Consider the following 27,921-nt stretch of genomic DNA (forward strand, 5'->3'; position numbering starts at 1 on the left):
GCGCGTTCTATATCTGGAACATCTCTCAGATGTTCCGTTATTGGCCTGTTGGAGCGTGTACCAGTCCTGGTTCGGCCCGCGATATCACTCGAAAGGGCTACAGCTTGTTCTTGAGTTATGTCAACCGTCAATTGCTGATGTTGGCTCAAAGCATCTGTCACCTGCTCCTCAGCTTGTTGTTCCAACCTTCCTTGCTCTCGAGACCGCTGCAAGATTCCTCTTCTTTTGAGATGACTGATCTGATCTCTCAGGTTTTGCTGCGTCATGTAGTTGAGGTCTGGACAATTTTCGCACCACAGACCATGCAGCCTATTCATGTATCCCCTTCTGTCGGGTCCTGATCTTCTGTATAGCGCAGACAGCAGGCTATGCTGCTCGGGCGTCCACTTGTGGCGTCCCCTTTGTGCTGTCCTGTTTCGGCTGCCGGTTCCGACTACGGAGTGCTCTTGCGAGCTTTGAATCCCTATGCGACCGACAACCTGAACTCTCTCCTCGTCGATGTCCTCCTCGTCTAGAGGCGTAGCCTTTTGTGTGGCAGGCGCCCGCCTTCTTAGCGTTCTGCCGTTGGTGTCCCGCATGCTGTCACGTCCAGCACCAACTCCAGACGTGCCCTGACGATCCCCAGGCAGCGACTGTTTTCCGAGGCTTAGCTGATTTCTTTCCGACATCGGCTGAGAGTGACCGGGGTCCGCGGGATTGTCACACCCGTATACTACTAAGTAGTACCCCCTTGCGGGGAAAATCATATTATTATTATTATTATTACTAGTATAGCCAGGAGATCCACCTTGTAGGTAGATTCACCTTTACTGGCAGATTCGCCTTTCGTCCGTAGCTCGGGCCTTCGGCCCTCGCGATACGCCTTTTGTTCGAGCTCGGGCCTTCGGCCCTCGCTCGATTCCCCTTTTATAAATATCTAGGCCAAAAACGTTTTTTAAAAGCCCGATCGATTCAAGGCACCTCGTTCTGTGATCGCTGCCAAGCCGTCAAAACTGACGTTAACCTTTAAATCACACTCTGACATCGATTGTCAAAGTGCACTTTCACTTAATTTTCTCTGATAATCAATAGAAAATAATTTAATTTTGTGCAATGTCACTCGATTTTTAATAGACGTCAAAAATTTTCAAAATTCTTACGCTTTTTTAGGTAATATCGTTCGGGCTCCGGGAAAAAAAACAGGCCTATTTTAATTTCGGGTTCTTCGAGCTTAGTTCGACACCCATCCCGGCTCTCGAGCTACCGCGGATCTCTCAAGCTAATCAAATCATTTTGGTATCTTTTTGCGAAAATCGTGAATTTCGCGATTTTTTCACGCAATTTTCGGACACTTCTAGACGGGGTAAAAATACGATCTAGGCATTTTCGGAAAGCTCGATTCTTACTCTAGCGTTCCATATACCGCTCTACCTGGCCACGCGCCTTCGGCGCTCGCCATTTCAAATTTCCCATACCCTCCCCAGACACTTCAACGTGGCAAAAAATTTGATACGATTCGGTGATAATTTTTTATCAACGTTATAGTATTAATGACTTTAGCCTTGCGGCTTTCACACTCCTCTCCAGAGGAAAATTCACTTTTCCCAGATATCTCAGATATCAAAAGGATTAAGCTCTGTTGGAGCCCCTTCCAGGTTGTCGGGCTCGTGGTGGTGGTCGGGTCCGGGTCGCTCCTCGCCTCCCTGCTGTAGTTTGAATTCCTGCTCCACTCGCACTTCCTGTCGGAGCAGACGGTGTTCCTCTGCATTCCCCATGTACTTGCGTACAGTTCTCGCTGTTCCGAGCAGTACCGCCTTCTGCATGACTCTATAGATATTTTCGTCCAACTGAAGTTTCCTCAAGTTCTCTAGTAGTTTCTTCGGTATCAGGCCTGAAGATGAAATGACAATAGGGATGGTCTTGATATCTTTCAGCTTCCACTGTCTTCTGGTCTGTTCCTCGAGATCTCTGTATTTTGAAATTTTTTCACTGTGCCTATCTAGAAGATTGTTATTATTTGGAATTGCCACGTCGATGAATAGTGCTCTGCCCTCATCCTTATTGAGCAATATGAGGTCTGGTCTATTGTGGGTTATTTTTCGGTCTGTGAGAACCGTGCGATCCCAGTAGAGCTTGTGATGTTCGTTTTCCAGCACAGCATCCGGATGGTAATTGTAATGAGGAACCTTTTTCGAAGTTAGAAGTTGGTGTTTTACTGCCAATTCTTGGTGAAGAATCTTGGCAACAGCATCATGTCTATTTTTGTACTCCGTGCCCGCGAACTTCTGACATCCCCCGGTGATGTGCTGGATAGTTTCATGTGTCGCACAGCCATAACGACAGCTATCGTCCGCCACTGAGGCATCCTTGGCGATGTACTTCATGTAATTTCTTGTTGGAATCACCTGATCCTGGATGGCGAGCATGAAGCCCTCTGTCTCAGGAAACAACCTTCCGGAAGTCAACCAGTAGTTCGACGCAGATATGTCGACGTAATCATGGTTGACCTCGTTCTAGTGCCTCCCAGGCAAAGGTTTGCCAATCAGTTTCTGCATTTTACTTTCTGCAGAGTGTTCGACGGTTTCCGAGTGATCCTGTTGTAGCTTTAATGGTGTCGAACTAACAGCAACACAAACTACTCGATGGAGTTCTGACGAAGCTGCCTTGCTCAAGAAATATTTTCGAAATCCTTCAATTTCCTGGGACATACGGTTGGACAAATCAACAATTCCTTTACCCCCAAGATGTCGTGGCAGCTCTGTCCGTTCTATTGAGCTTTTGGGGTGATGTTTATTGTGTTTAGTCAGCATCGTCCTTATTTTTCTCTGTAAAGCTGCTAAATCGGTGGTCGTCCAAGAGATAATACCAAATGAATAGCTCAGCGCCGAGCAAGCGTAGGTGTTAATCGCTTTTATCAGATTCTTGCTGTTAAGACCAGTTCTCATTATCCTCCTCAATCTTCGGGCGAACTCCTCCGTTAATTTTTTCTTCATCTGGGTCTGATTGATTTTTCTTGCCTGTTTTATGCCTAGATACTTGTATGTGTCTCCTTCCTTTAATGCTTCAATTTCTGCACCTTCCTTGAGTTTGAACGTACCATCTTCTATTTTCCCTCTCGTTATGTTAAGCAGTCGACATTTTTTAAGTCCAAACTTCATTTTGATGTCTTCCGAGAATCCTTCCACCATTTTCAGCATCAGTTGCATTTGTTTTTTGGTAGATGCGAAGATTTTCAAATCGTCCATGTAAAGGAGATGATTCAGTTTCATCATAGTTCTACTGCCGCTCTTGATGGAAAATCCGTAATCTGTAGAATTCAATCTATGAGACAAGGGATTCAGGGCCATGCAGAACCACAGAGGGCTCAGCGAGTCTCCTTGGAAAATTCCGCGTCTTATTGGAATAGGTCCTGTTGTAATGGAGCAATCTGCTGCCTTCATTTGAAGACTAGTACGCCAGGTTCACATGGCGTTTTTCAGGAACTTAAGAATATTGGGATCCACCTTGTAAATCTTCAAGATCGTCAAGAGCCATTCGTGAGGTATAGAATCGAATGCTTTTTTGTAGTCTATGTACGCAGCGTAAAGATTTCTTCGCTTGGAGAATGCTTGATTGCAGGTAACTGAATCTATAATATTATTAGTTGTTCTTTGCACCCTCGGCTGTCTTTGGTGCATCCTTTCTGTTGCATGGCGATGATGTTATTCCTTTCGCAATGGTTGTGAATTCGGTTTGAAATGCACCATGTGATTAATTTGTACATCGTTGGAAGACATGTGATTGGTCGGTACTTGGATGGGTCTTCTGTATTCCTTTGGTCTTTAGGTAACAGGTATGTTGTGCCATGTGTAAGGAATACTGGCATTCTTTCAGGATTTTCAATGACATCATTTATTGCGGAGGTCAATGTGTCATGCATGATCCAAAGTTTCTTGATCCAGAAGTTCTGTAATCCATCAGGCCCAGGTGCTTTCCAGTTGTGCAGTCCTCTGATAGCTGATTTTACTTCTTCAATTGTGATCTTGTCATGCTGCATCGGCTCATATTTTATAGCTTCAGATTTTTCATCTTCAATCCATCCGGTATCTCCATTGAACTGAGTTTTCGTTGATAATTGTTCGTTCCAGAATTGTTCTATGGCTTCCTTTGGTGGTAACTTTCCATTTTCTCCATCCGACGATGTTAGTGACCGGTAGAAAGATTCTTCCGACTTTTCGAATGAATTATTGTCTCTTTTCCGGCTATAATTGCTTTTATATCTCCTAAGGCGTTCTGCATACAGACTTAATTTTTGCTTCAGAGTGTCGAGGCAATGGTGAGCTGTAGCATTCTCCGTCTCTCGTTCTGTGTGTGTCCTGTTTCTATCCATGATCTCTTTGGCAGCTTTCACAACTTTTCTTCCTCGATTCCCGCTCAAGTACTCCGTCAGTCGTCCAATGTCTCTTCTTAGCCTTTCTGTTTTGTGCTGAAGACGTTTCTGCCATGCTGGCGCGTGTAATTTGTGTAATTTTGGACCATCGTTGTTCGTTCGGCGAATTTTTGCCCCCATGGTTTTCGCTGTCGTTAGCGCTGCACAGTGAAAAACTAGATGCAGATATTCCAATGAACTTCCGTTCTGTAGGTATTCAGGTAAAACATCCTTATTCAAGATGTCGATTATAAGTGACAGTTTCTTGGATGTATTGAGTCGTGGTGATGCTACTCGATGAAGAGAATCTGTTCCTTCCAGTTCGGCAAAGTATCTCCTCATGTCAGAGTCAACTTGTCGGTGGAGCTCTTTCCTATCGTCCTGGTGTTCAGGCTCACTTGCGTTGCAAGATGTATCAGTTTCTTCTGCCTGTTGTTGCCCAGGCATGTGAATTTCATCAGAGGTGCTGGTGTTATTCTCTATTGCAGGCGGACGCTGAAGTTCTCGTTTAATTTCGTCGATTCGGGCGGTTGGTATTAGTTCGTTTCTCAGAATTACGCGGTACTGGTCTGCCACTCGTTGTTCAGTGACATTGAGATTTGGGTAGGCATTGCAGAATTCCTCATGGAGCCTTTTCCTATAGTTGTTCGTGTTCTGCCCTAGTCCCGTGATGGTGTTATATATGCGCACAATAGTTTCATTCATGGACGTTGTCCACTTCATGCGCTTTCTATCTAACCCCGCTTGGGTGAGCACTGGCTGAATATCCTGCGCAGCACCTTCAGCGGTTCGAGTCGGCAATTGAATTGGACTCGTTGGTTGCTGTTGTTGCTTTGGAGCTGTAGCTTCTTTTGCAGCAGGAGCCCGCTTCCTCAACATCCTGCCACTGACGTCCCGCATGCTGTCATGTCCAGCGCCGGCTCCAGACATGCCCTGACGATCCCCAGGCAGCGACTTGTTTCCGAGGCTTTTCGTAATCACCATTTCCATGGGTTTGTGCTCCCCTTTCTCGGTTTGGGTGAGGGGTAGAGAAACGGGAGCAGAAAGAGCACCCCCATAAAGGATGTGAAAGAGAGAGCATGAAGGAATGGGACTGCGGACAGCAGGCGTTTTATTATTATTATTATTATTATAGGAGAGTATTCAAATTATTTTCAAATATCAATTGACAATGCTCTGTCAAATTCTAAGCAGCGCTACCTACAGTGGAAAAAACGAAAATGATCCCATATCCCCACGAAATTAAAAACAAAATCGAATCAGTGAATACACCAGAGTTTTAGACATCTTAGCCAGACCCCTATGCCAAATCTATATTAATAAAAGAGGATCTATGGTTTACTTCAAATGCTTTATTGTTCAAACGATCACGCCAAATTGGACAATTCTGTTTTTGTTGTGTTTATTATTGTTAGGGCAAGGTTTATATAACAAAATATTCCCAAAAAAATTGTAAAGAACAGAAAAAAGGTATTCCTTTTTCTTACGACCAATCGAGCAATCACGATGAGTTAGTTATTATTATCTACCCTAGAAATAATTTAAATGGCAAAACTAGGTTTGCCGGGTCAGCTAGTAATAAATAATTCTCTGTTACATGGGTTTTTTCCTGACGCTCTAAAGGTTGCTGTTCTTACACTCGTTTTCAAGAAAGGGGATCCTGAAATGCCCGGAAGTTACAGAACTATTAGTGTGTTTTCATCATTCGCAAAAATTTTTGAAAAATGCATATGCACCAGATTATTGGAGTTCTTCAATAAGTTCTCTCTTTTCTCTAGTTTTCAACATTAATATCAAAAGGCATTGTTTGTTTTCATCCAACGCATATATGAAATCCTAAATAGAAAAAATGTACCATTTGCCATACTTGTTGACCTAACGAAAGCTTTTGATTGCATGAATCATAAAATACCACTGGAGAAATTGGAACAATATGGGGTTAGAGGAGTTGCACTGAAATTGATTCGTTCTTATCTTTCAGGCAGAAAACAGTTTGTTAAATTGAAGAAGGATGGTAAATTTTATTTATCTGATGTTTTAGAGACCATTATGGGGGTACCTCAGGGCAGTTTACTAGGACCTATTCTGTTTTTGATTTACATCAATGATATGGGAAATCTGAAGATATTGAGGGAGGTATTTGTAGAGCTGGTAAATTTCGCGGATGATACAAATGTAATCTTGGAGGGAGATACTCTTGAAAATGTCATCAAACTTGCAAATGCAGTGATGCATGCCTTAAATGGATGGTTCTCGAACAATAAAATGCTGAAAAACGAAGCAAAAACACATTGTATGGTTTTTCAAAATGGGGGTGAGGTGTCCGACGTAATATGCATTGATGGTCAACAAATTTCTCACTCGTCAACAACTCGTTTTTTGGGTTTGCGAATAGATGATAATTTGAATTGGAGAGATCATATAAACTATCTTTGAGTGCTGTGATTTACTCCATCTGTATAATTAGAAATTATTTAGCAGGTCAATATCTAAAGAACATATATTCGTCATGTTTTGAAACACATATTCATTATGGAATTATTTTCTGGGGAAGTAGTTCTGAATTTAAGAGTGTATTTATCATGCAGAAACGAGTATTGAGGATAATGTTTGGGTTGTCTTTCAGGGAAACATGCAGAGGAATATTTAAAAAATTCAATGTACTAACATTAACCGGATTGTATATATATGAGATATTATTGTATTTTAGCCGAAATAAGCTGAGTCAGAGTTGCACCTTTCAACACAAATATGAAACAAGGCGTAATGATTTGATTTATCCGAAGCACAAGTCATCTTTCTATGAGAGAAATCCATTTTATATGGCAATTAGGTTATACAATAAACTTTTTACTAACTTGAAGGAAATTGTTAATAACAATAATTTTAAGAAAAAATTATTTACATTTTTGGTGGCAGTTGAGCCCTATGATTTGAGGGAATATTTGGGTTGAGGGGTTCAACTCTTCTCGAATATTTGAATCAACGTTTTAAGCTCCTTTTTTTATACTGGCATCAATAAACAAATGTTTAAGAAATTAGCTATCAACACGACAGTGTTAAGAAAATCCATAGCAGAGGATAGCCGCTCAAGTGGAAGATTGCCCAATGGATGTATTAGAGGCTGGGGTTTGCAGGAGAAGCATCGGTTGCATCTGCGTAGACGACTACGTATTACCAAAGAGTAACCAACTCTTTGGTATTACATAACGTCCGTGCAAAATCCAGTACTGTCGACGAATTAACGAATGAGTAGCTAAAGCACTGGCGTGCAGAAGACGATGATGGGCATCATCGATGATCGTATGAGTGACAGGATCTCGTTTTCGCAACAGAACATGATGTTGGTGTCTATGGTTTTTTTCCGGGTCACTCACTAGTTACCAACCTACTCTCATTTTCCGAATACATTGTTGAGAATATTGACGCCCGGGGTCAGGTTGATGCGGTTTATACCGACTTCAGCAAGGCCTTCGACAAAATTAACCACGAAAAACTCTTGGAAAGGCTTCCTGTGGTGAGTGTGGGTGGTTCACATCTGAGGTGGTGTGGATCGTATCTCTGGTTGGATACGTTTCTGTTGCGGGTCATAGATCCGAGTTTTTTGGCATAGACTCGGGTGTGTCCCAGGAAAGTCATCTGAGACCCCTCTTTTTCATTATCTACATCAATAGTAAAAAAACTTGTTTCTACCATTGCCTTATACTTCTCTACTCGAAAGATTTGAAGATCTACCGATGTATCCAGACTATGTTGGACTGTTTAAAAATGCAGGAAGATTTGCAACGGTTGACTGAATTCTGTTGGCGGAACTTTTTAATAATTAATCCCTCGAAATGTTTTTTCATCTCATTTACGGAAAAATTTAATAAAATCAATTACCCTTACGAAATTGACAATGAACCAGTAAAATATTCGTGTGAGGTGGTTAACTTGGGGGTTACACTTGACGAGAAGTTATCGTTCAGAACACATATAGAAAAGACAGTTAATATATCTAATAGGTTGGTTGGATTCATTAACAGAAATATTAGTGAGTGAGTGTGAGTGAGTGAGTTTATTGTGCTAATACATATCATAAAATGTTTACACTCGTCATACAATATACATTAAATTTGAAATATCTCAAACTAATAGGGAGACCATGTCCATTCCCTAACTGGATCACATACAAAATTCATAGAAAATAAACAAAAAAAAGCAAACAAAAAGTCCCCAAAATTTGCATCAACTTATCGAGGGAAACCAACCGCATCGAAGTCAAAATTAAAATAGTCGTCTAGTTCATAAAACGCACATCTCATCAGAACCCTCTTAATCGAGTTCTTAAAAGCCCTTGGGTACAAAGACTTAATCTCCGATGGAAGCTTGTTATAGATCTTCTTGGAAAGATAAAAAGGACCATTTTGTGTCTTACTAAGGCGACAAAAGTTATTCCGAAGCAAATGTCTACTCCTTGTAGTATAATCATGGAAATCAGCATTCCTATCAGAATAAGCAACATTTTTATGGGCATAAATCAGTGCCTCCATAATATATAGGCAAGTGAAGGTGAGGAAACCATTCTTAATAAAGAATGGCTTACAGTCATCACGATAATTAAGGCCACTCACCACTCTGACGGCTCGTCTCTGTAAGGCAAATATTCTATGTCGTGATGATGAATTACCCCAAGCAAGAATTCCATACCGTAGTAGGGACTCAATAAGTGAAAAATATGCCGTTCTAAGGACATTTGGAGATAGACGATTGGACATACTTCTAAGAAGAAATATGTTTCCACATAGCCTTTTTGCAAGCTGAGCAGCGTGAACATCCCAACGGAGGGTGCTGTCCAGTGCAACACTAAGAAACCTGACGTCACCAATAAGATCAGGATCCGCAACGTACCTCAATGAAAACAGCAATTTAACGGTCTTTTGATCATTCACAACCAGCCTGTTGGACGAGAACCATTCGAGGGCCCTCGACTGCGCAGCCGCACCCTCCCCCAGCAAGGAAACCAGACACCCGGATGCCAGGGAGACAGTCGTGTCATCCGCGAAAAGGATTGTCAAATATTTGTCTAAATATGAGGGTAGATCGTTTATGAAGATTAAAAATAAGAGAGGTCCCAGCATCGATCCCTGGGGTACCCCATAATCAACTCCCCGCTGACGAGACCATGAATCATTGCTAAAAACGCATTGAAGTCTATTTGACAGGTATGAACCGATAAGTTTACAACTGTCTCCCGAACAGCCGTAAGCCTCCAGCTTTCCAAGCAAGACGAGGCGATCCACGCAGTCGAACGCCCTCGATATGGACAAGGAAAATTTACCCTCCTCAAAGCAATCAAAAGTGCCCTCCATGAACTTCATAATAGCATCAGAAGTACTTCTTCCTCTCCTGAAGCCAAATTGACTAGAGGCAAATAGATTATTATCCTCAAAGTAGCTAAGCAACTGAGCACACAGCAATTTCTCAAAAATTTTCGAAAAAACTGGCACTAATGAAATTGGTCTGTAATTTTTGATGTCATCTTTGTCACCTTTCTCATTTATTAGAGATTTCAATAACCCTAAAGTGCTTATTTTTCTGTACTATTCCTTCATTCATAGCAGGCTTTCATTTGCATCTGTAGTCTGGTCCCCGAAATATAAGATTCATAAAAGAAGAATTCAGCGAGTACAGAATAAATTTTTGAAATTTTTGTCCTTTTAAACACATACTCAAATTGATTATCGAAATTACAAGCCCTTAAGATATAAATTTAAAATCCTAGAACTCGAGGATGATCGAACCGTAATGGATCTCTGTACAGTCCATAAAATCATCAATAACCATATCAACTCTCCGTACTTACTTTCAAGAGTCAACTACTGAGTACCTAGTCGCGATGTTAGGGATAAATACTTATTCAACAACCCTTATCGTAAAACGAATACAGGACAGCATTCTCCGAAGATGCGTTCACAGGCCGCTTTTGACTCTCTCAGTTTGATGTTTTCTCGGATGAGTTTCACAATGTCAAATAATTCATTAAAAACCTGTTTTTTCTTCTCATTGTTTTTTTTTGTGTAGCAGGGGGAAAATCTGCAAGTCAGACGAACCTGCCTCTCCTGAGGGGGGACAAGTGTGGGGTTTCTTACTCTCCGGAGCTCGAGACCCACTAAAATCCCTCAACTGCTTCTTGAATTTTGGTTCCGGGCATTTGCCTATAAACCGTTCATCTTCTAGTCGGTTTCTTCTCGCACACTATCGTGCTGGGATTTATGTGTTTATCCTCCATTGGATTGACACTTTATTGAATTTTTCAATAAGTTTCTGTTGTTATTTTAATCTCTTTCTAATTGATCTCTTGGTCTCCTTCGGTAAATTCGCATTCCCCTTTTGTCTTCCTCTGGGTCGTGGTCCACTAGTCTCCTGAGTTCTTGAATCGGATGTTTTTTCGCTGTTTCGAATAATTTCTCTGATTTTTTTTTCATGAATTCCATTATGGTCTCCCATTTTAGGTCATTATAAATCTGTCTATTCCTGATAAACCAATGCGCATCTATTGCACATCGAAGCAGCTTGTTTTCAGTGGCCTGAATTCTTTTGATATGGCTCTTTGCTGCGAAATCCCAGGCAACTGATCCATAAGTCAGTTGAGGCCAAGCAACGGCTTTGATTATCTTCAATTTTGTCTCGTTAGACATGTGGCTTCTTCTTCCTATCAGAAGGCAAATATTATAGAGTGGAAAGATGGGAAACGAGGCGACTAAAGCGATTTGAGCGACATCTGTGTGTCACGCGTGTTTTTAAAACGCTAGGATTGGTTAAAATATTAATTTGAGTGCCATTTGCAGAAATATATGACAGTTTTTAAGATTTCAGACGTCAGTTTTGATCAAAGATGTTTTGAATGTTTTGATTCTCATTCCGCTATTTCTTTATCTGGCTCGTTCTAGTTGCTGATTTTTGGAGTTTTTTGTCTTATTTCTTGGTGAAAACATCAGAATATTGTTTGAAAATTATTGAATGGTGAAAAACGGTGGATCAAATAATAAAATTTATTTTACGTGATTAAGTTTTTCACTCAACTAAGGAAAATGGAAGCGTAAGTATTAAAAGTCGTAACATGTGAATCGGTCATTCATTGATTCTTATTTTCAGTGCTCCGAAGTGGATAAAATTCTCAGGGCTTGAAGACAATTACTTCAGCAAACACTACTAACTACACCATGTGGAATGAACATTTTACTGCAGGTCAGTTGAGAACTGTTCATCGACGTAAATTGTTGTATGCAGAAAGCATCCCTTGCATAAACGGCCTATTAAGTGAAAATGATGATCTTTATAGGTCCATTCAATGATTCTCAATTGCTACTCTTTCAATATATTCAGAAATGCAGAGGTTTTATTGATTTCCATTTGGGAACCAAGTGACTGTCAAATTGTTGTTCAGAAAGTCAAAGTTTTATGAAACCTGCTGTGAGTGTTTTGTTCATTCATTAATCAATTAGTATATTGTGTCATGAAGAGACCATATCATAAGGAAATCATAAAAAAAAGCACCAAGAAACTATACTGACATACAGGTCTTTCATATGTCTGCAAGTTTTTTTTTTAAGTGTGGTTCTGAAAATTCTTTAAATAATACCGACATATGTAAGTAACTGTAATATGTATGCTATGATGGTTTATTTAATATCGGATCAACTAAGTTCATTAATTCAGAACAACCTATTGTACAGAAACAACACCGTTGACGTATAGCAGATCACCATATACTTTAGTGTCCTAGGAAAAGCTTCATTTATTGCCCACTATTTCAATTTCTGTAAATTCTTTATAAATTGCAAATAAACATTTAGCACATCCAACAGCGTTTTTCGTTGATATCAATTGATTCCAAACAATATTTAGATGAAAACTAACATCCTGATCACAAAGCAAAACCATACTTTTGTTTTGTCGCTCAGGATGTTTGTTTTCTGATAGAAACAAAGTCAATATTGGAATGCAATACGAGAAATAGAATTCGAATTTCGCGCCCCTCAATCAAAAAACAGAAAACTGTTATTAAAGAGTTGTTTCTGTATTGATAAAACGTTTTCAGCGCCATCTCATTGTCACGCGTGTTTTCACTGGACAAAATGTAGTCGGTTTTTAGTACTAGCGATATGAGGGCGTTTCCTATCTTTCTACTCTTTAATCTTTGATCAGGAGGTAGAGTCTATTCATCGCTGCTTTCGTTTTTTCGATTGCTTGTTTGATATGACTTTTCCAAGTAAGTCCTTTGTCAAGTCTTATTCCTAAATATTTGGCTTCATTTTTCCAGTCGATTTCTTCGCCGTCAACTTCCAGTTTCGTTGTGGGTCGCAGTCTTCTCTTCTGTAGTAATATTGCTTGGCTTTTTTGTCCATTGAGCTTGATTTTATACTTAATGCACCAGTCATTTGTTTCGTCAATCGTTTCTTGTAGAACTCGTTCTTTTACTTATGGGTTGCGGTGTCGAGTTGCTATGCCTGTGTCGTCAGCATATAACGTTAGCATGGTTCTTGGATTTTTCGTAATATCGTGGATGTATATGTTGTACAGAAGTGGCCCAAGAACTGTTAAATATTTTGTTTATTTAGTGTTGAGCTATTTCAAATACAAGAATGTGTATTATTTGTTGCATAAGCGAAAGCCACTGTGATGTCAATCAAGTCGTTTTATATGAAAGTATACTGACATAAAGGTTAATAACGATTGTGAAGCTGAAGCTGATGTAGTATTGTGGTTGATGAGATAATAACAGGTTATGGGCCCAGAAGTGCTAGTATAATTGGAGATTAGAAGATTACTCTTTATTGTCCACCCGAAGAAAAACCACAGCGAAGATTAATACAAGATGGCCGGCAGTGAGGAATTTCGTATTCCAAAACTTGAAGATAACAATTACTACCCATGGTCTATAGGAGTGAAGGCAGCTCTCATACAAAAAGGTTGTTGGGAAGCAATAGAACCTTGATTCATGGAGGAATTATCGTATGAACAGAAAAGGTCCAATCAGAAGGCCCTTTCTTTTCTACTCTTATCAGTTAATGACAATTACATTGAAGACATTGGTGATTGTCAAAATGCGAAGGATGCTTGGCAAATACTAGAAGAATTACACAACAAATTTGGCCTATTACACACTGTAATGCTAGTGAAGGAAATGGTTACAGTGAGTAAAAGTGAAGACATCTCAATGCAAGAATATTTGAGTGAAATACAGGATTTAAATAGAAAAATAATGAAGACAGGAATCCACTTTCCTGATAATCTTTTAGCCTGTATTTACCTAATGGGGTTACCGATGAACAAGTATGAAGGATTAGTACGTAATCTAGAGAAGGAAGATTTAAAACTAGACACAAACAGTGTAAAAGCGAAATTATTACTAGAAGAAAAACGACTCAGAAGAGCCGCCGAAGAAGAAAATGAAGTTAAAGCACTGTTATCAAAGAATAAACACTGGAAGAAATCTGAAAATGGAAACATGAGTAAAAACAAGAAGGAAGTTCAAACAAGAGTTGTTATTTGTTTCACTTGTGGTGGTAAAGGACACATATCCAAATTTTGTAGAAAAGCTAAACAAAATGAAGACAAACCAGATAATGAGAATGAAGAAAAACGACTAGCTGCCATAGTCACAACAGAATATAGAGCTCTGTTCGTGGAAGTAAAGTAGGTGAACCATATGAATGGACTTTGGATTCTGGAGCATCTGATCACACGACACCATACAAAGAACTCCTACATGAATTCGAAGAAACAGATATAGGAAATGTAGTAAGAGCAGAAGGAAGAAATATGAAAATAAAGGGAAGAGGAAAGATTTTCTTAGATGTCCAAAAGGAATATGGAGGACATAAACTTGAAATATCAAATGTTTTATATGTACCACAACTTGAGGACAATTTGTTGTCAATAAGTCGAATAGAAGAGAAGAATTCAAGGATTGTCATCGGAAAAGGTATGGCAGAAATTATTAATAATAATAAAATTGTTTTAAGGGCCAAAAGAAGAAACAATTTATATGTTTTTGAGACGAAAAATGTAATAAAGGCAGGAAAATCGACAAGTACAAGTATCACATGGCATAGAAGATTTAGACACCTGAATATGACATCTTTAAGCAAAATACCAGTCATAAAATGCACAAATGACAAGCTGGACGAAGAACAAAGGTGTGACATATGCATTCAAGGAAAAATGAAGAAAAACCGCTTTCCGAAGGTAAGCTTAACAAAGACTAAAGCAGTATTAGATCTTATTCATACAGATGTTGGAACGATATCAACACCATCTCTCGGTGGGGCAAATTATTTTGTCACATTCCTAGACGACTATTCTAATTACATAGAAGTTGCTGTAATGAAAAAGAAAAGTCAAGTATTTTCTGAATTTAAGAAATATAAATTAAAATGTGAAAATTTCCATAATAGAAAAATTAGAAACCTACAAAGTGACAACGGTGGAGAATATACAAGTAATGATATGAAGAACTATTTAGAAGAAAATGGTATTAATCATAGAAAAACAGTTCCTTACAACCCCCAACAGAACGGTAAGGCAGAAAGGCTCAACCTTACTCTGTTGGATATGGTGAGATGTATGTTGGCAGAATCTGGATTGCCACATGAATTTTGGGCTGAAGTGAACAAGTGTCCATCTACCGCAATAAACAATAAAATTCCCCATGAAATATGGAACTCGAAGCAATTAAGAGAATGCAATGCGAGTATTTGGATGTTGTGCTTGGGTACAAAACAACCAATTCAAAACCAAATTAGATCCTAGAGCCACAAAGTGTGTATTTTTAGGATACCCTGAAGGAGTAAAAGGATACAGAGTAAGGAACATAAGCGAGAAGAAACTAATAGTAAGTAGAGACATTATTTTCCAAGAAAACATATTTCCATTCAAGGAAAATAACAACATTGGTCGACCACCAGAATTTATAACTTTGAGAAATCTAGATTGTGAAGATTCAAATGAAGTTGACACTCCCAATACGTCAAACGAACGAATTATTGTAGAGAATGAACACGTTGCAGATTATATTGAAAATCCAATGAATTTAGAGACTTCTGATCCAGGGGAAGCAGAGATTAGAAGATCTTCAAGAAGAATTAAAATTAAAAATTGCCATTGTTGTAACAAGGTCACAAATATAATGAAAGAAGAACCAAAATCAACAACTCAAGCATTAAATGGAAAAAATGCTGAAAAATGGTATGAAGCAATGGAAATTGAGATGAGTAATATGAAAAAAAATGAAGCATGGGAACTTGTTAAAAGACCTCCAAATGTCAGCATCATAGGATGTGGATGGGTTTTCAAGATCAAAAAGGAATATGAGAATTTAAAATTCAAAGCTCGTCTTGTGGCACAAGGATTTAAACAGATTCGTGGAGTCGATTTTGAAGAAACCTACAGTCCAGTCATTTATAAAAATACTCTAAAAATACTCTTAGCAATTGCAGTTGAAAAGGAATGGCATTGTGAGCATATAGATATAAATGCTGCCTACTTAAATAGCAAAATTGAGGGAGAAGTATATATGGAGGAACCAGAGTACTTCGAAGAGGAAAATAGAGAAGAATATGTATGTAAGCTGAAGAAAAGCATCTAAGGTTTGTTTACATCAGTCAGGACGTGACTGGAATAGGCATATAAATTCGATATTTTCTAACCTTAATCTTATACGATCAAAGAGCGATGCTTGTGTATATTTCACTAAAAGCAAGAAGTTGATCATAGGTATTTATGTTGACGATTTTCTTTTATTAGGAGAACCAGAAGAAATCACAGAAATCAAAGCAAAGCTTTCGAAAGAACTAGAATTGAAGGATCTGGGTCCTGTATTTAATATATTGTCGATAAAAATTCAGAGACCAACCTTTAATGAATTGATTTTAGATCAGCAAAATTATATCGAAAAGGTATTGATTCGCTCATTATTTTTCAAGAAAACTGGTGAAAAATTGAAATTTTTGTGGATGCTGATTGGGGCAATAACAAAAGTGATAGAAAATCATGGAGTGGAATGGTAGTTATCCTTGCCGGAGCTGCTGTTATATGGCAAACAAGAAAGCAACGCAGTGTATCATTATCGACAGTGGAGGCGGAATATGTTGCGATGATCGACATAGCCAAAGAATGGCTGTGGATAAAAGATTTTTTTTATTGAAACTGGATTGAGTGAGTTTTTACCTGAACCATGTACGGCTTTTTGTGACAATCAAGGTGCCATTAGTTTAGCTAAAAGCAGTGTAATCTCAAGTAGATCCAAGCATATTGACATAAAATTACATTTCTTGAGAGACATGGTAGAAAAGAATGAAATTATTTTTAATTATGTTTTTTCTTGGCAGATATTTTTACTAAAATTCTGCCTGCTCATAAAACCAAGGAGATCAGATGCATTTTAGGATTGAAATGTTTTGATTGAGTGTAAAAATGTAACTTTGTAGTGCAAACATTTTTTTTATTTTTGTTAAAAAATTACCTCAACAAGGGGAAGTGTTGAATATTATGTTTATTTAGTGTTGAACTATTTCAAATACAAGAATGTGTATTATTTGTTGCATAAGCGAAAGCCAATATAATGTCAATCAAGTCGTTTTCTATGAAAGTATACTGACATAAAGGTTAATAACGATTGTGAAGCTGATGTAGTATTGTGGTTGATGAGATAATAAAGAAAGTAGTATACACTTTTGTTTAATTAAAAAGGATCCACCAAAACCTCTTATCATAACAACAATCCAGCACATCTCATCTTATATATTAATCCTTCATGCCATACTCAGTCGAATGCTGTGGCGATGTCTAGTAATACAAGACCTGTAGCTCGTTTATTTTGGAATCCCTCTGTGATGTATTCTGTGAGCCTTAATAATTGTTGCTCTGTTGAATGCTCTCTTCTTAATCCGAACTGTTCTGGTGGTATTAGATTTTCGGTTTCCTCATTTAGCCTAGTGGCGATAATTCTTTCTACTACTTTTCCTAACGCCGACAGTAGACTATCGGTCTGTAGTTTTGTGGGAATCATCATTTTCTTCAACCAATGCTTCCAAATCTTCATTATCGTCGTCTATCCTGTTATTTATTCTCGATTCTCGTTCGATCGAGTCCGCCAATGCATTTGCCTTATCAGTAATGGTATACGCCATTCCCCTTTCTCCGTGTAGGGGTGGAATTTTAGTTTTTTTAGGTTCCTTCTATTCAGATCATTTTTATTCATCCGATATATTCTTCTGAGTCTTCGATTTTCTCGTTTAAGATCTTTTACTTCTTTAGGCGTATAGCCATATGGATGACTTGATGCTGGTCTCTTCACTCTTCTCGTGCTTTTTTCGTAAGCTTTCAATATAATCTCTTCCAGTTTATCAACCGCACATTCCAGATCGTCTGGAGTGCTTATTGTTGGAATTTCTGTTATTTCCGATTGTATTATATTGGATGTATTTAGCCCAATTGGTATATTCTCTTATTTCCAGCAGTTTTTCTCTTGGTTCTTCTCCAATTGTCCATTCCACGGGATTGTGGTTTGAGGTTCCATCTTCCAAAGTTTCAATGAAGAATTCTTGAGTTATATTTTTCAATATCGCGATATCTATTACATCTGGTATTCCTCTATCCAAAAGCAAGATATGTCGGTAACTCTGGTCCAATCACTATGGCATTTTGTTTTTCGGCGAAATCCTTGAGTATTTTGCCATTTCTATCATCTGTTATGCTGTTCCATAATGGGGATTAACAGTTGAAATCTCAAATGTAGATTTTCGGGTTTGTTCCTTCCAACATGTTGTTTATCTCTTCTTCCAATAAATTGTTTTGTGGTGGCTTATATGCCGAGGTACTCTCGACTCTTGACGATTTAATTCAGCAACAATCGTCACTTTTTCTGTTTTTCCTTGTGTTTCGTCGGATCTACTTTTGAATTAGTATTTCAGATCTGTTCTCACCAATATTGCTAGTTCTCCCCATGTGTTTGTAGTTCTGTCACATCTATATGTTTCATAATTCATGAAATTCAGTCGTCTGTTCCGGTTTACTTTTGTTTCCTGTAGAGCTATAATATCATGTAGTCTCTCTGATATTATTGCTTCTATTTCGGCTTTCCGAGTGTTGATCCCGTTTATGTTCCACGAGATTATCTTGAGGGATTTCTTCCTAATATCAGTAAGGTCCATTAATTCAGTTTACTGAATAATGCTTGGAGTTTTTTCTCCATTTCCTCTCAATTTTCAACATTATCCTGTTGAAAATTTTCTCTGTGAAGATATCTAAATCATCGACTGTTTCAGATATTCTTTTCTTCTCCTGTTGACTGTTCACAGCCTGATTCATTGGAGGCTTCTTCTGTTCTTCTTTTTTCTGAACCACTGAATTTTTTGAACAGTAGTTCAAGTTTCTGTTACCGACTTTTCCTGTTCAGCTTGTTTTCGGGAATTCTTCTTTCTTGTCACCAGCTTGAACTCGCTACATCCTTTGTCGCTAGCAGGATGGCCCTCTTCTCCACATAAGATGCATGTGGCATTTCTCTCTTCACCTTTTCTGGTAAGTGTGCAGTCATTGCTGCTATGGCTTCCTGAGCACTTCACGCATCTTCACGGGAAGGAGCATTTGTTCTGTGCATGTCCGTACCTTTGGCACCTAAAGCACTGGCTTGGACTTTCAGGCCTCCTTTTGTGTTCAACCACAATAAAGTGTCAGAAGTTTTTTGAATTTCTTTCTCGTTTTTTCAATTTTCTACTGAATAACCACTGGTATATCTATGAGAGATGATTCCCCAACATAAGGGTCCTGCAGCGTTCTCCGAAGAACTGAAGAACAGAAGAATCATCAATTGGAAGACTGTACCTGGTCGATAGACCCTCCCAGTCAAAAGCAAGATTTGGCTATTATAAATTTACTACTGAAGGCATTTCTAACGACGAGGGTGATCCTCCACCACGATCAGCAGAAGGTTTTTGACGCTGAGATGTTATTCCTCCCAGTGCAATTGAAGGACAAGTTATGTACTTATAATTATTTATTTTTTCTTCATTCAGTCTTTGAATAAGTTTCGTTGAAAGCTTTATTATTCACTTCTTCTTCGTTTTCTGCTCTGTTTCTTTGTTTCAGATATTATTTCGAAATGGAAAGAGGATAAAGAAATTTTTATATCAATGGGAAATAAGCCCTTCAGTATTAAAAGCTCATTCTGTAAACAAATATGTCATCACTACACTACTCACGGGGAGACAGGGTTTTTTTACTGAGGTTTTTCCCTAAGCTCTTGTATCATACTCCTAATTGTATGGTACCCCGTTACACTAACCTTTGCTAAAACTTATACATATGCTATATTGTTTGATAACCAAAAATGTATTGCTTACATTCAAAAGAATATATATATACAGGGATTGTAGAGTCGCTTCACTTCGAAGATTTCCTTTTTCTGGGTTTTAACCAGGTAGAGAGGTATGGGCTTCTTCGTCTTGTACGATGTCATTCTGGACACCTCAGCGTCTGATATTCCCTGGAATATCAGGTCGTCCTTAATCAACGCAAGATCAGCGTCGATTGGTAAATGCCTGATGACGGCATATATCTTCTTCTCTTCCTACATTTGGTAGGTGAAAAATTCTTTACCATGGTGTTCGAAAAATTTGGTGATTTTTCTATAATCATCTACGGTTGACGCGATGATTCTAATACAGTTGCGCGGCTATAATTGAATTTCTTGGAGTAGCTTTAGAAATCTTCACTTCAGGTGCTTTTTTGGTATTTTCCTCGTCTGACGAGGAGCTGTCTTTACGCGCGCGTTTAGATTGGGGCGCATTTTGTGGTTTAGCAATCAGCGGTGCTTGATTCCTCTTAATGTCAGAAGTGACATTATTTCTCGCTGCCGAACTCGCATTTTCGGCAAATGTAGGGGGTTTCGGCGAGCTTATTTATTCCTTCTTTCGCTAGCAGAGTTCATTAATCAATTGGCAGACTGTTTCATTCAGTTTCGCGATTTGAGTTTTCATTTGCTCGTTATCCTCTCGTGAAGTAGTCTATCCTTCAGACTCATTCTCGCTGAAGTCATCGACTTTTTCTGAGGCTTCCATGTAGGAACCCTCTTTATCTGAGGTCTCCGACATGGCTAAACGTTTTAGTTTTTTACAAAGGTGGTAAATATCAATGAGAGAGAAAAGAACGAAAATCACCAATTATTATATGGAAAAAGTCTCACCTGATGTGATTTGCACAACCAACGATCGATTTGATCTGGACTGAATACAACACATCACAACAAAACTCGACGTCTCGCTCTCGACTGTCGTCTTCTTATTGTACAGTAAACCACTGGTATTAATATGAATTTGACTATCTAATTTGTAATGTGTTGTTGCTTTATTGGTACATTGTACTCTCTGCAACCTAAATGTACAATAAATAAATAAATATAGTAAAAAGGTGGCTGCAAGATGACCTCCAACACGTGAGAGTTCATGCTTGTCAGAAAAAAAGGTGGTCAGCTCTGATAGCTCCTCGAAGAATTCCCATTATAGACACCAAACCAGGAGTTGCACTCTTGATCAAATGAACCGAATTATTTACTCCTCCTAGAACACGCGCATCATATAGGCGCGCATGAGAAAATGCGCGGGAATTTTATTTTACGTAAAGAATTATGAGCAATGCGGCGGATGTAAAAATAGTATTACTTGATAATTATTACTGGTCAAGTATTATTTTAATATTTTCAATTTTTCTTTATTTGAAATGAGTATCGTCAGGGGAAACTGATTCGCTTTTAGTGCATTATTCCTAAAGCGAACGCGATGGTTTTGTCTGAATCAGTGTTTTTTCAGATAATTTTCTGTTAGGGAAAATTCTCGGTTATAAAGGTTCTTTCCTTTATTTTCAGAGGTCTCATTTTTCTAGATTTCTTATTTCCATGGTAATTAATCAACCACCTTCTGTCACAAAGCTGCTGTGATCTGCATTGAATATAGAGCGGCATTACCCTAGCAGGCACCTCAAAAAATTTTTACGATTTTTATGCCTTCGTTTTGCTCTCATTTTGCTCCGTTTTGCTTACCACTAAGTTTATTTTGTTCACCTTTATACAATGAGCTAAAGACAATTCAAAGTGCACCTCAACGGATCTTTGCAATATTGGTATCATTCAAAAGTTCTCGTTTTGCTCCGTTTTACTCACCAGTCCGTTCGTTTTGCTCATTACGAGTTTTTTTCTCACCTTAGCTTGGGGGATATCTGTGTTTTGATCTCGTTTTGCTCTTTTCAAATCTGAAATTAGTTTTTCTCTATCACTTACCGTTACCGAGATATAGATAATCAAAAGTGCCCTGCTGGTGTAATATTACACTAGCAGGGCACCTCAACGGCCCGTGCGATGGTCATCACCTTGTCGTGGTGCACGGGCTTAAGTAATTGCGAGGAATCTCAAGACTTGTTTTTGAGGGGAGCAATGAAGACTAAGAATGACCAACAACAACAGGAAGTAACTATGACTTTCTGGCTCCCAGAGTTTATGAATTCATGGACTCGGGCAGACCCAGAGAGTATTGTTAGTACTTCACTGTTGTGTCCCTATCTCTGATGAGTTTCCCACTACAAAGATTTCTATGTTACAGGAAACAGCGCAAATGACAGTGGGAAACGAAGAAGAGGACTTCCAACCGAAGAGAAGAAACAGGATCAACTTCGAAATTGGATGTGGAGTAACTATGGCTTGAGTGGCCCCTGAAATCTAAGGACTTCAGGTAGACCCACGGAGCAATGTTAGTGCTTCCCATCGCAATATCCCGAACCCAAAATCCTTCTAATCCAAGGGCTAAAGTCTAGGCATTCTGCCGGAGACAGAGCTATCGAGAAAAGGCTTCGGACGATTCGCAGGAGGAAGTGGCGTGGTTAACTATGGCTTTCTTGGCCCCTCTAGTCCGCGGACAAGAGGTAGACCCAAGAAGTACCGTTAGTACCACCTGCAAGAAGCAACTATGGCTTTCTTGGCACCTCGAGTCCGCCGACACGGGGAAGACCCAAGGAGCAATGTTAGTGCTTCGTATCGGATCTACGACTCGTCTATCCCGGCGGGAATCCGAGCGTGGCCGCAAGGAGTACGTCTCACTTTCCCCCTTGGAACCACGGGGTGGACATAGTTCGTGGTGATACGTCGGAGAAACTATGACTTGCTTGGTCCCCGGCATCTCCGGATCCGGAGGAGACCCAGTGAGTACCGTTATTGTCCGACAGATACCACAACCTCTCTGCGCAATCTCCGAGGGACCAGGGCCAACGTCTGTTACAAATATGTCATATTTGTTTACGAACTATACACAGCAGACCGGGTCAAGACCTTCCGAGGATCTACCCCGGACAGCTCGAGTTCCGTAATCAGAGCCAGGGGGATACTACGGAACGATTCAAGCCAGTCACCAGACTGTGAGATCCGTGAGACGGGGTCCTAGCTTCTTGCCTCCCTTCCCCACATCCCCAGAGGAGCAAGGAGTATGTGGCATTCCACGCAGGAAATACCGTAAATACCAATCGCCTTGGTCGAGACGGATATTGTCCTAGCGTACAGCAACTTAGTCGTACAGGTCAGCGTCCCTGAGATGTTGAGAAAAATTGAATTAGTCGCACAATTAATTTCGCTTTCACAACGGTAAATATCGGTACCAAACTAGTACACATGTTTCAGTTTGTTTCGAAAACCAAAATTTTATTATTTCGAAAAGATGTCTCCATCCCTGGAATTCTCCTAAGACCACTGTTTGCGCCGTTGGATATACAGATAATTGAAAATTTCTTGGTTTTAAAATATATATTCGTAATTACAATCTTTTGGCTTAATCTAATGTGTTACATTCGATGTCGTACAGCGCAATTAATTCAATATGCGTTATCTTCCGCACAGAAGTCATATTACACATGTTTATAATATAAAGGCGTTCACATGCAATGTACAAACCGCGCACAGGGTGTCACAAACTAAACATCTTCCCCCCCCTCGAATCCCTTTGGACTTCGAGGAACTTCCGCTGTTGGTGGTACCGGCAGGGAGCAAAGATTGTGCACAGCTCTTCGGATGATACCCTTGGATGTGTAAAGCTCAGCCACTCTTGAAACTCCATCCGATCCGGGAAACAATTTCGAAACTCGGGCCATACGCCATTTCAAAGGAGGAACGTTGGCTTCCTTGATGACAACCAGATCGCCTTCCTTTAGCCCTTCTTGCTTGATGCGCCATTTGGACCTTTGTTGTAATTCGCTGAGATATTCATTCTTCCAACGATGCCAAAAATGTTGACGCATGCTCTCGAGGTTCTGAAATCTGCTGAGCCTGTTAGGATTTGCTTGTAAGAGATTTTCTACTGGCAATGAAGTGAGTGGCCTGCCTATGAGGAAATGTGCTGGAGTTAAAGGATTAAGGTCTGTAGGATCAGAAGAAAGTGGGGTCAATGGTCTGGAATTAAGGATTGCTTCAATTTGCGTAAATAATGTTGTTAGTTCTTCAAATGTCAAATGTTTGTCTCCTAAGATTCTAGTGATATGGTATTTGGCGGATTTAATGCCCGCTTCCCAAAGCCCACCGAAGTGAGGGGAGTATGCTGGTGAAAACTTGAAATTAATGCCCTCATTTGCTGCAAAACCTGAGATTTCTTCGTTATTTGTTTTTAAGAATCTCGCGATTTCGTTGCCTGCGCCGACAAAATTTGTGCCATTATCACATAACAATTGAAGAGGCTTTCCTCTTCGAGATATAAACCGTCGCAAGCATAAAATGAAAACATCAGACGTAAGGTCGCTTGCTACCTCTAAATGTAAAGCCTTAGTGGCAAAACATACAAATAGACATAAATAACATTTTGTTATTTTGCAACCGCGACCCTTTCGGTCTGTGATGTAAAATGGACCGCCAAAATCGACACCGCTAACCTGAAATGGAGAACTTGGGATGACTCTAGAAGCAGGTAAGTTGCCCATTAGTGGATTTAAACATTTAGCTTTCATTATTCTACATATCTTGCAATTATTTATGGTGCTTCTAGCTAAGATTCTACCTCTTAAAGGCCAAAATTCATTTCTTAAATCACTCAACAAAAGCTGAGGTCCACAATGCATAAGTTTGATGTGATGATAGGAAAATAGCAATTTTGTGAAGTTATGATTTATATCTAACAAAGCAGGATGTTTTCTATCATAGCTAACCTTCGACTTCTGTATGCGGCCACCAACACGAAGTATGCCATTCTCATCAAGGAACGGACTGAGCGACAACATACGAGAATAAGAGGGTAAGTTCTGCTTATTACTTAAAATTCTGATTTCATCTAAGAAGCAATCTCTCTGGTGCAGTTTTATCAACAATTGGAGTGAAGAATGTAACTCAACAGTGGACAATGAACTCGAAAATTTATCGACTTTATTGCGCGAATTTGAGATGAAACGTAAAACGTAGGCTACAGACCTCTGTAAAGTTGAAAATCTTGAATATTTATCGAAGTTTATCAAAGAGTTAACATGAATAGTAGAATTGAGTGTAGTCGTAGCGTGTAAACATTTAGCAGTAGTTTTCTTCTCGGGTAAATCGAGAATATTTTTTGTGTTCATTGTTTGAGGCCAGCTACAAGGATCCTCAAATAAAAATGGTGGACCTTCCCACCAAAGTGTAGCTGACTGCATACACTTAGGATTTACACCTCTAGAGGCCATATCCGCTGGATTTTTATCGCCTGGCACATGCCTCCAAGTACCAGATGCAGTCAATTCTTGTACTTCACTGACACGGTTGGCGACAAAGGGTTGCAAGTTACAAGCTTCAGAGGACAACCAACCTAAAACAATCGTTGAATCAGTCCAATGATAGGAAGAAGTTATATCACAACGGAGTGATTTCGCAACCTTTGAGCTCAGTCGTGCTGACAGTAATGCCCCGCACAGCTCAAGGCGTGGTATTGTCGTAGGTTTTACTGGAGCGACTCTGGTTTTGGCGCAGACTAATTTGACGAAAATGTTGCCTGTGCTATCTATCGACCTGAGGTAAATAGCTGCAGCATATGCTGCCTGTGAAGCATCTGAGAATGAATGTAATTCTATAATAACGGGCTGATTGATGAGTATATGTCTACCAATTCCGACCTTTGATACTGTGTTCAAATTAATTGTAAAATTCCGCCACTCTGATTCTAATTTATCATCTACTGGGTCGTCCCATCCCAGTTTGGATTGCCATAATTTTTGTAGTATTATCTTCGGCACGATAGTACAAGGGCTTAGCAAACCCAATGGATCAAAGAGTTTAGCAGAATTGGACAAAATAGTACGTTTAGTTACATTTTTGTTTAAGTTGATGTTTTCAACTGAAAATTGCAGAATGTCACTTAATGGATCCCATTTCAATCCCAAGACACTGGATGGTGAAGAAACATCTAAGTCCTTAGGTGTAGAGATATTTGACTGGAATTGAAAGATAGATGGGCAGTTTGTACGCCACCTTCGTAACGGAAGACCAGCCGATCTTAAAATTTCAGTGATTGATTGAACTATATGGATCAACTCAGCTGGGTCATCAGTACCAGAAAGTAAATCATCGATGTAAAAATCGTCCTTTATACATTTTGAGACTACTTCATCACTACAATCCAATCCAAGTTGGTGAAGACATCTCGTACTCAAAAATGGTGCTGATGCAGTACCATAGGTTACTGTATTCAAACGAAATACCCTAATGGTCTGGGTCGGATCATCGTGCCACAAAATTAATTGTAGTATTCGTTGCTCGGGCTCAACGAGGATCTGACGGTACATTTTTTCCACATCAGCTGACACCACAAACTTGTGCTGTCTATACCTCAGTAAAATTGAGAACAAGTCGTTTTGTACTACTGGTCCGATATATTGTATATCGTTCAACGATATACCCGTAGAGGTTTTTGCAGAAGCATCAAAAACAACTCGTAGTTTTGTTGTTTCACTAGTTTCCTTCAATACTGCATGATGTGGAAGGTAGCAACCAAATATAGGTTTAGGAATTTCAGTCATGTGTCCCAATTGTTCATATTCTCTAATAAATTTACGATACTCCTCTTTGAAAACAGGTTTGCGCTTAAATTTTTCTTCCAATTGCATTAACCTTTTTTCGGCAATTTTATATGAATCACCTAGAACTGATGAGCTCTCTTTTAGTGGTATTCGAACACAAAATCTACCATCATGTTCACGATGAGTAGTTCGACTGAATAAGTTCTCGCAGTAGTTGTTTTTGAGATTTTTATTATCTCTAGGAATTTCCTCCAGTTCCCAAAATTTTGCTAATTGTTTACTTATTTCCTTTGAGAAGTGGCAATATATTTTAGTATTTTTGTCTTTATCGTGAGTATTCCCCTTCATGGGGCCAGCTACTATCCAACCCAGGTAGGTTTCCTGTAATATAGGACCTTGATGTCCCAGGATAAGCCTATTTGGCTTAAGCAGATCCCAAAAGATATCAGCACCTAACAGTAAATCTATTACTGAAGGTTGATGAAACCCTGGATCGGCTAGGTGCAAAGAGCTAGGGACTCCTAGATTCTCGATACGCAAAGTACAATGGGGCACATTATCAGTAATTTTAGGTAGAATAGAGCAATTTATGTTCATATTAAAGTTGTTGTGAAGCGATTGTATATTTATGTTGCAATGTTCATTGACATTTAGTAGCATATTTCCCAAACCAGAAATATATTGATGATATTTTTTTATTTTGTAGATACCTAAATTTTGTTGAGCCTTATAGCTAATAAAAGATGATTGACTGCCGCAGTCCAGCAAAGCCCTGAGAATAAATGTTTTGTCCTTGTTTGTCACCCTGACCAACGCCGTGGAAAGAAGAGCTTGATTGGTGGAGACAGCAGACATAGCAATAGAAGTGCCAGATGAGCTTGCTACCGTGGACTCGACTGCAGGATTTGAAAAATTCGAATTTTCACTTGTATTTAAACTATTGTTATTAGTATTAACTGCAGATTGTTCATTTTTTATTTGTTGTATTGATTGTTGTAAAGGTAATTGCTTATGTAACAATGTATTATGTCTTCGATGGCATATTCTACAACCGCCCAACTTACATTGATAGGATTGGTGGCCGCCTCGAAGACAGTTAGTGCACAGTTTTAATGAAGAGATTTTAGCGATTCGCTCTTCTATAGGCAATGATTTAAATTTAGAGCACTCATGAATTTTATGTTCTAGTTTACATATAAGACACCCTTTAGAAGGTGAAAGATCATGTGAGGACGCAATGAAGGATTTGTTATTTATTTTTGGTAAGCTATGACGTTTCTCATTGTTCTTAACAGATTTACAAGCATTCATAGTTTCTAAGACAACAGATCTCTGACGAAGAAATGAATAAAATTCTTCTAAAGTAACTGAGTCTATATCACTCCTAAACTCCTCCCATTTTCTGGAGGTTACGGTGTCTAACCTTGAAGATGCAAAATAAATGATTATAGTATCCCACTGATCAGTAGGTTCTCCCAAAGACTTTA

At 39.2% G+C, this 27,921-nt stretch overlaps 2 protein-coding genes across 2 annotated transcripts in view; both read right to left on the minus strand.

The window, feature by feature from the left end:
- Nucleotides 1–27,921, minus strand: part of LOC123312907 (aromatic-L-amino-acid decarboxylase) — a 602,665-nt gene that overhangs the window by 469,616 nt on the left and 105,128 nt on the right. The window lies entirely within an intron of this gene.
- On the minus strand, nt 23,381–27,289 carry LOC123314025. Its single transcript, XM_044899137.1, has one exon. It carries the CDS (start codon nt 27,287–27,289, stop codon nt 23,381–23,383), a length of 3,909 nt encoding a protein of 1,302 aa, XP_044755072.1.

This window comes from Coccinella septempunctata, chromosome 5, assembly GCF_907165205.1.
Source record: "Coccinella septempunctata chromosome 5, icCocSept1.1, whole genome shotgun sequence".
In the NCBI taxonomy this organism is placed as follows: domain Eukaryota; kingdom Metazoa; phylum Arthropoda; class Insecta; order Coleoptera; family Coccinellidae; genus Coccinella; species Coccinella septempunctata.

What these genes read in the sequence shown, in the direction of transcription:
- LOC123314025 (XM_044899137.1), bottom strand. Translation starts at nt 27,289, where the DNA reads ATGTCTGCTGTCTCCACCAATCAAGCTCTTCTTTCCACGGCGTTGGTC.